The sequence below is a fragment of the Parus major genome, chromosome 28, assembly GCF_001522545.3.
Source record: "Parus major isolate Abel chromosome 28, Parus_major1.1, whole genome shotgun sequence".
In the NCBI taxonomy this organism is placed as follows: Eukaryota; Metazoa; Chordata; class Aves; order Passeriformes; family Paridae; genus Parus; species Parus major.
Genome location: NC_031797.1, coordinates 3,666,330 through 3,675,083, shown reverse-complemented (window position 1 = coordinate 3,675,083; position 8,754 = coordinate 3,666,330). Strand labels below are relative to the sequence as shown.

General features: G+C 55.1%; 2 protein-coding genes across 7 annotated transcripts in view; one reads left to right on the top strand and one right to left on the bottom strand.

Moving 5' to 3' along the window:
• ARMC6 (armadillo repeat containing 6) overlaps positions 1-5,604 on the bottom strand; it is a 7,863-nt gene extending 2,259 nt beyond the window's left edge. Inside the window, exons 1-7 of one of the 6 annotated variants that reach the window (XM_015651666.3) lie at positions 5,499-5,604; positions 4,588-4,743; positions 4,071-4,153; positions 2,839-3,409; positions 2,212-2,357; positions 1,566-1,697; positions 1,020-1,157 (exon numbers count right to left, since the gene is read on the bottom strand). In XM_015651666.3, the coding sequence (XP_015507152.2) occupies positions 1,020-1,157; positions 1,566-1,697; positions 2,212-2,357; positions 2,839-3,409; positions 4,071-4,153; positions 4,588-4,708 (1,191 nt within the window). In that variant the 5' untranslated portion in view covers positions 4,709-4,743; positions 5,499-5,604. Of the gene's footprint in view, positions 1-1,019; positions 1,158-1,565; positions 1,698-2,211; positions 2,358-2,838; positions 3,410-4,070; positions 4,154-4,587; positions 4,856-5,198; positions 5,308-5,498 lie in introns of those variants that run through there. The other 5 variants (XM_015651664.3, XM_015651665.3, XM_033520133.1 and 2 more) reach the window with 5 other exon arrangements.
• A 210-nt stretch (positions 5,605-5,814) lies between these two features.
• SUGP2 (SURP and G-patch domain containing 2) overlaps positions 5,815-8,754 on the top strand; it is a 13,569-nt gene continuing 10,629 nt past the window's right edge. The window contains exons 1-2 of the mRNA XM_033520099.1: positions 5,815-6,090; positions 7,058-8,659. Coding sequence (XP_033375990.1) covers positions 5,976-6,090; positions 7,058-8,659 — 1,717 coding nt within the window. The 5' untranslated portion in view covers positions 5,815-5,975. The remainder of the gene's footprint in view (positions 6,091-7,057; positions 8,660-8,754) is intronic.

Genomic DNA, 8,754 nt, shown 5'->3' with positions numbered 1-8,754 from the left:
CAGAGGGATCAGTGGATTTAGGAAGAAGCACAGGGATCAGTGGATTTTGAGTGAAACAGGAATCAGTGGATTTGGGAGGGAAGCACAGAGGTCTGTGGATTTGGGAGGAAACAGGAATTAGTGGATTTGGGAAGGAAGCACAGGGGTCAGTGGATTTCGAGGGGAGCACAGGGATCAGTAGATTTGGGAGGAAACAGGAATCAGTGGATTTCGAGGGGAGCACAGGAATCAGTGGATTTTGAGGGAAGCACAGCCATGAAAGGTTTTGGCAGGGAGAAAACAGATCAGCTAAAGAATATTTCCTTTATAGGAAGGAGTATTTCTTAATTTTAAATATTTCTTAAGCGAAACCCAAATGTGAGATACTGCAGAGAGCAGCCAACTGTTCCCTGGAGGAATAAAATCCATGGATGATCTCATGGATTCCCTGCTGAAGTTTAGACAACCAGAGCTCTGTGCAAATCTCCAACACCATTGAAATTAATTTCAAATTAATTTCAATTAATTTGAAAATTAATTTTCAAATAACACAAAAAATTCTCCAGTGCAGCAGCCCCACCTTCCCACCCCTCCCATGCTGTTCCAGGCACTTGAACTACTCCTTTAGGAAATATTTCCGATTTTTTTAATGCTCTGGAAAGCACAAAAGTGGACACAGAACCTGCTGAAACCTTGCAGGAGAAACCAGAGGCAATCTTCTTGCCATGCAGGTGGTTTATTTGGCTCTGGAGAACGGATGGCACAGGCTGGGCTGGAGACAGCCCATCCTCATTCTGCTCTTCCCAGCTGGAAAAGGAATGCCTGGAAGAGGATTGTGGCATTCCACAGCTTTAAAAACCCAAATTCAGGTGGATTTGTAAACCTAAATTAAGTTTTACCCTGAGCAGATCAGCCTCACAAACACAGTGGGGGCCGCACTCAAAACCCGACAGAATTTGATGAGTAAAGAGGACAAAAAACTCCAAAGCAACAAATTCCCAGAGCTAAAACCAACCCAGCAGATGCTGTGGGGGACGTACCTGGACAGCCACCTCTCGTGGGTGAGCCTTCATGGCCTGCAGAGCTGCCAAGGCCCCGCCGCCCTCCATGATGACGCTGCAGTTCTCGGGCTTGCGCAGGGCCAGCACGCACAGGGCAGCGCAGCCCTGCTCACAGATCTGCAAACACACAGGGCAGCACGCTCACCGCCTGCAAACGGGGCTTGTGTGGGAATAAAAGTGGGGGTGTTTCCCTTTCCTGGTGGTTTTGGAGTTGTTTTTTGTTGTTTTGAGGTTTTGCGCTTGCTGCTCTGGCAGGTAAATCAAAATAATTATCTTTAGAGGTATTTCCAACCTTTGTGGTTGTGGGTTTTGCATGCCAGAGGTGTGAAACACTATCCCCACTACCCACCAGATTCAGGAATTACAAAAACAAAACAACCCATGGTGGAAAAAGCCCTAAATTCACACAAATATCGAGCCAAGCGTTCAAGGTTTATCCATTGCTCAGCTGTGAACACACATCCTGCAGCTCCAGCTGAGCTCCATCCCCATCCCAGAGGGAATTCCCAAGCCCCTGGAGGCTACCTGAGGGTTGGCCAGGTGCTGGCTGATGGCCAGCACAATGAGGTCGGTGGCCCCGGCGTCCACGATGGCGTCCTTGACGTCGTCGTTGCCGGCCACGGCGCGGATGGCGCTGAGCACCTGCTTCACCACGTCCTGCCCCGGGGAGAAAAACCAGCTCAGAATGCAGCAGAGAGAGTTTGGAGGGTTTGGAAAGCAAATCAGAATATCCCCCATCCCTTGGGAATTATCAGCTGTAAAAACTCCACACTCAGTCACTTCCTTGCTGCGTGAGGGACTTTGAAAAGCTCGGCCAGGTCATCGTTAAACAAATCATTAATAAATCAGATATCAACCTCTGGGACTTGAGCATTTAAATCCTCCCAAATCTCTTCTGGCTGGAATGGTGGAAAACCAAACATTCACCTTTTCTGGGAGCAGGCAGAGCTCTGCTGGTGGAGGGTGGAGGCCACAGGAACAATTCTGAGCAAGAAGCTCACAAATTTCACCAGCAGAGCATTTAACTCCCCATCTATGGCTGTGAAAAGGGATCAGAGGGGTTCCAACCCTAATTACACCTAAAATATTGTGCAGGTTCATTAAAATGAACCTCATTCCTCGGGGTAAGATGCTCCCTCCAATCCAAGCCCTAAACATTCCCGTTGCTCACCGGGTGCTCCATGCAGTCAGCCAGCAGAGTCACCATGAAATTTAATCCCCCCAGGTCCACGATTTCCTGGCAGAACTCGTTCCTGACCGAGAGGCGAGAGAGGGTGGCACAGAGCTCGCTCAGAACCCCCGAGTTATCCGTGAAGGCTGCGCAGGAGGGAGGAGGGATGGAGTTAATTAACACAATTAAGGGTGGTTTGCTTTGATGCTTTAAATAGGAAATAGCGGATTTCTATTTATGTATTAAAGCAGGAGAGGTGACACTCTGCTCACTCTGCTCCTGGCCAGAGTCATGATGTCTTCTCTGGGCCTCAGCAGAGACAACAGGCCCCTAAAATTGTCAAATACTTCCTAAATTCAGTGAGAAACTGCTCTGGTAACCTGGCTGCTCCACAGGTTAGCAACAGTACATGGTGGCACATTTTAGCTCTCTCAGGGTTCTTTCATCGACAGAATTAAACCACATTTGAGTGACAAATTCCTGAATCACCTCAAATTTTGTCAACGAGAAGAAACCAGACCAGGAGAGCAGAAATCACAAGTGATCCCCGAGACAATGAGAGAAGAAATCCCAGGTGATTTCCTAATGCTTCCCCATCGGGATCAACATCCCTGGGGTTCATTTTACCTTTTGCAGCTTCAATGAGGACCCTCAAGCCATCGTTCTCCAGGACAATCATCTTGGCGTGATCGTGGGCGTGACCGAAGGGCACGCGGATGTCATCGTCGAACGTCATCACCCTGAGGGCCAAGGCCGCCGTCCTGACCACGTCAGCGCTGTCCCCGTGCTGGATGATGGCTCCAGTGAGCAGAGGGAGGATCCCACCCTTGACAAAGTCCTGCCTGTTCTGCTCGTGCTTGAGGCAGGCGTGCCGCACGCAGCGGATCCCGGCCAGCGTCATCTCCGCGTCCTCCCGCCGCTCCCGCAGGCTCTGCAGCAGCAGCTCCTGCCCGGCGGCATCCAGCAGGTCTGGCTGCCCATCCAGCAGGGCAGAGAGCGTGGAGAAGGCTTGGAGCAGTAAATCCCTGTCTCCTGCAGCCAGCTGGCAGGCTGAGAACACCACGGGGTAGGCGCCGTTCTGGCCGGCCAGGTAGCGGAAGGCCAGCTGCTCCTTGCACTGCGCCGCCAGCGCCGAGAGCTGCTCGGGCAGCTCGGCCACGTCCTGCTCGGCCACGGCTCTGCCCAGGGAGTCCAGGGTCTGAGGGACACACCAAGGGTTAGTTCTGCACCTCAGTCGTGCAGGAGTGACAGCAATCTGTTTATTTTTCAGCTGAAAACCCTTTTGGTGTTATGGGAGTGCCGGAGGGCGGCGTTTGGGTTTGGTGGAACCCTCGGAGGGGCAGGGGGGTCCCTGTGCCACCACTGCCACTCCTCCACGGGGCACCAGTCTGACCAGTACCAGCTGAACTGGGTCCAGCCAGCACATTCCAGCTCTGCAAGTGTCCACAGCCAGGTTGGACAAGGGCATGCAGCAACCTGGGATGAGTGGAACTGATCCCCACCTTGTCACCAGAGCTCTGAGTGCCACATCCTGTCATTCCCTCCAGGGATGGAGACCCCAAACCCCCCCTGGGCAGCCCCTGAGCACCTTTTCCATGAGGAAATCCCTCCTGATGGCCCAGCCGAGCCTCCCCTGGCACACCTTGGGGCCATCTTCCCTCCCTCCCAGCCCCACTTACACAGATTCCCTCCCTGAAAAGTGCAAGGAGCTCTTGGAACTTTTATATTTGCAGAATAAATGGGATTAACTGCTTGAAGAGCTCCCAGAGAAATGGGGCAGGGGCAGAAGCTGGCCCAGTACTTATATTGCTGTTATATAACCCTGATCCTTAGGAGACAGCAGCAATTTGTGCTCCTACCAGCAGGATTTGATGCTTTTGTCTCTGCCCGTTCTCAGAGGCAGGAGGTCGCACAGCTTTCACAATATTGCTCAGGTCCACGCCTAAAAGGGGAAATAAAACCGAGTTTAATATTGGTTCCAGGACAATTAGAGTCAAATAAACAGTATTAGCCCCAGTTCTAGGGAAAAGCTGCCAAGTTAACCACAGAGAACAAAGATGAAATTGTTGTAAAGACGCTGAAATGTTCAATTCTGACTGTAAGGTCAAATTCAGCCTGGAACAAAGCCTGATGTCAGTTGAGGAGAAAAAAAGAGAAGGAATTTCATTTCACTGACCAAATTTTGCCCTCCAGCTTCCCTCTAAGCAATTTTGCAGTCATAATTAATCCACAAAACCAGGTCAGCATTAATGGTGTCCCCGTTCCACCTCACAAAGGTGGAATTTCCACATTTCCAATGCCACGAGATTCTTTTAAACCTTGGGATTTGTAAAACCCCAGCCTGTAACAACCCGAGCTGCAGAACACATCCCGTACCTTGGGACTCGAACTGCTGCACGGCTTCTCTCACGGCCTCCTCTGGATCCATCTCGAACTCGGTGATGTTTTCCTGCACCGCATCGTCAAACGTTTCCTGGGCGATCTGTTTGGACCCCATTTTCCCGGGATGGGTGGATGCTCTGCCGTGTCCTGCTGTTCAGAGAGACCGCAGCTAATTTTGGTGCAAAACCTCCTCGTGCCAACCAGAAACAAAGCAAGGGGCTCGTTCTTCCTCAAGACAAAAGCTCCGAGCTCTGAATCAAAAACATACAGACAAAAGGTATGGCCGGCTTTTTACTTCATGGAGAAAATACGGAAATTCAGAGGGATAAGGAGACATTTCAGCAGCATTACAGGATTTCCATGGGGTTTCAGGATCTATCACCGTGACAGAGCGCTCACTGCCCGGTAACGGCCCTGGGCCCTCAGCCCGTCCTGCCCCGCTTCCCCCGGGCCCCGGCGCATCCCACACCCCCTCAGCAGGCCCCGCCAGCCTGCGGGACCGCGCCCCGCAGCTCCCAGCGGCGCGAAGAGGGCCCCGAAGGAAGGCGGCGGTGCTGGGGGAGCTCCGGGGCGCACCCACGGCCCCGCTCCCCCTCACAACCCACCTGGGCTCCCGCCGGCCGCCCCCGCCGGACAAAAGGCGAGGGCGGAACGGCCCCACTCGGCCGCCGTAGGCGAGCCCCGCCCGCGTGCGCATGCGCTGCTGCCCAAATTCGCGCCGTTCGCTCTCACGCCGAACGAAAAAGAGCGCGGGGCGCCGCAGCGCGCATGCGCAGCGCTCCCGCGCCCGGCTGCTCCCACGCACGCGCAGTACGCGCAGCGTGCCCGGGCGCGCCCTCAGGGCAGCGGCTGCTCCCTCCGAGCGGGACGCCGCGGGCCGCTCCCCTCGCTCCCGTCCCGCTTACCGGCAGCGCGCCCGCACCGTTAGTACCGCGCCGCGCCGCGCCCGCTCCGCCTGCCTGCAGGGGATGAGGCGGCTCCGCGCAGCGCAGGCGCGGCGGGGCCCGGGGGGCGTGGTTAAGGCGCGTGGGGCGCGGCCAATGTGAGGGCGGCGGTGATTAGCTCGGTTTGGGGGCGTGGCCTAAAAGGGGGCGTAACCAGCAGCGGTCTCCGTGAGGCCCGGGAGCGGCGGGAGGGGCGTGGCTACCGGCGAGGAGGGCGTGGCCACCGGGAGGCCCCGGTGTGGCGGGAGGCGGCGGGGCCGGGGCCGCCTCGGTGAGGGCGGTCCGGGCTCGGGCTCCGGCTCCTCCTCCCGGCGCTGCGCGGCTGGCGGCGGGGAAGCGTGAGGCTCCCCTCAGGCTGCGCCTCCCCTCAGGCCGCGGCGGGACCCCGGGCCCGCGCCAGGCCGTGCCGTGCCGTGCCCCGGGCGTCGTGAGGGGAAGATGGCCTCTCGGAGGATCACCCGCGAGACGTTCGAGGCCGTGGTGCAGGACAAAGTTAAACGGTACCGCATGGAGCGGAGCGATGCCGCGGGGGGCTCCATCCATCATTTCAAAGGTAGGGAGGAGCGGGATGTCGGCGGCAGCCTCGCCATTTATTTGCCTTGTGCTGGTGTTTTTCCACATCCATTTTTATGGAAGAGGCGAACAGCTGGGGAAGGACTGACACCGTGAAGGGGGGAAAAAAATGGGAATTCAGACAAAGGAATGGTGTTCAGCATCAGAGAGTGGGTCCAATTTCAGCCAGGTCTCCAGGGATGTTGCTGCAGGATGGAATTCTGGTGATGGCTAATAAGTTAAATAAATGTAGGAGTGCACTGGAAGCCTTTGGGTCTTTGTGTTTGGTGTTATTTTGGGGGAAAAAAAGCTCAAAGCAGGGCATTGACCTCATGAACATAACGCAAAACGTGGTCCCCAAATTATTTTACCTCTTAAATTTGGGATATAAAATGTCCAGCGAGACACTTGGATTCCATTCACAGGGATGGACGTTCATAGGAGAGCTTTAAAATGCAATCTGTTATTTTCAGAGTTGTATGAGCCCTGAAGAAATAATTCATATTACACATTTCCATTCTTTACTTTCTGAATTAAACTTCTGGGATTGGGGAACGAGGATCTTGGATAATGAGAAACACTAGAATTATAATGAGGTAATTGTAGTTGAGTTTGTAGAAGATACGAGTTTCTGTCCAGCTGTGGAATTCTTCCTGGGAATTCTGGTCTGGGTGACAAGGTGAGGATTGGCCAAAGCTTGGGGTTGGTGGTCCTGGTGGTTTTTGACAATTTGAATTCTGGAAAAGCTGAAAATTCAGAGTTTTGATGGTTTTTATGCCTCGGGAACGCCAGTGGAAGATCAAGACTTGAGCAAAGAAAAATTTGATTTAGAGGAGAACTTGAGCTCCTCAATGCATGTAGGGATTGGAATATGGGAATGGGAATAACCTGAAGTCAGATACATGGATTTCCTTCAGAAATTTTGACATTTTGACTCTTTTAAACCTCTAAACGTTTGGTTTTCCCAGCTCACTCCAGGCCGCTGCCCCGGCCCCGCTTCCACGGCGACGGGAGGTTCCCTCACGCCAACTCCCAGCACGAGGACTGGAGCGAGGATCCCAGGGAAGATTATCCCAGGGAAGATTATCCCGGGGAAAACTATCCCGGCCCTTCCTACAGACCCGCCAGCCCCCTGCTCCGCAAGGAGAATTATTTCCACGAACAATTCGCCCGCCCCGCGCCCCGGGAGCGGGAATTCGGCCGGGATTACGGGCGCCCCGCTCCCCAAAACCGGGAATTTGGGCGTGCAGCTGCCCCAAACAGGGAATACGGGCACCACCCCGCTCCTCACAACCGGGAGTACGGACAGCAGAACCGGGAATACGGGCGGGAGAGGGATTACGGGCAGGATTACGGCCCCTCGGATTCCTGGGAAGGCAGCGGGCCGCACGAAGCCGAGTTTGGCTCCTCGGATATTTTAGGGGATTTCAGGTCTCCCGGGCTGATGGAGGAGGAGTACGGCGGCGTGGAGAATCAGGAGTACGAGGCGGAGTTCGGGGCGCCGGACAGCGAGTTCCGGCCGCCGCTGCGCAGGGGAGCCGTGGGCAGGGGGAGAGTCCTGAGGGGGAAGCGCCTCACCAGGGGGGTGGTTAAACCCAAAGTGTTCAAAGGAGACGTCAAAAGCCCCCTGAAGAAGTGGAACGTGAAGAAACCGGGCCTGGATCCCAAAGCTCTGGATCAGCCTCTGGAAGTCGCCGAGCGCCCCAACCAGAGGCCGGTGCCCCTCCAGCAGCGCCCCAACCCCAAGCTGCCCCCACACCCTCTGGCAGCCCAGAGACCCATCCTCAGGCTGCCAAAACCCGCCCACGTCTTCAGGAACCTCAACTTTGACCTGGTGGATAAATCTGACATTTTCTCCACCTTCGGCATCGAGATCATCAAGTGGGCCGGGTTCCACGCCGTCAAGAACGACGCCGAGTTCTCGCGGCTCTTTGGGGCCCTCTTCGAGCTGGAGACTGAGACCTGTGCCAAAATGCTGGCCTCCTTCAAGTGCTCCCTGAGGCCAGAGCACAGAGATTATTGCTTCTTCACCATCAAGAGCTTGCAGCACGCCGCCCTGAAAACCCCCAAGGTGGACAACGAGTTTTTGAACATGCTGCTGGACAAGGGGGCGGTGAAAACCAAGAATTGCTTCTTCGAGATCATCAAACCTTTCGATAAATACATCATGAGGCTCCAGGACCGCCTCCTCAAGGGGGTGACGCCGCTGCTGATGGCCTGCAACGCCTACGAGCTGAGCATTAAAACCAACGGCTTCGGCAATCCCAGGGAAATGGCCAACGCCTTCGAGACCACCGTGTCCCTCTGCCGAAAATCCCTGGCTCTGCTGGGCCAGACCTTTGCTCTGGCCTCTGTTTTCAGGCAGGAGAAAATCCTGGAGGCTGTGGGGCTCCAGGAGATGGCTCCGGCGCCGACGTCCTTCCCGAATTTCGATGATTCCACGCTGTTTGGGAGGGAGTACATTGAGAATTTGAAGGCTTGGCTGGAGAAGAGCGGATACCCCATCCAGATGAAGAGAGCGGAGGCGGAATCCACGGAGCAGCTCAAAGCAGCCTCGCCCGACACCAAAGGTAACGGGGAGGGAGAGGGCAGGGAGGTGCTCTGCAGGGTGTGTTTCATCCTTAGGTCAGGAATTCCTGACTCTGGGAATTCCAGCTGAATCCCA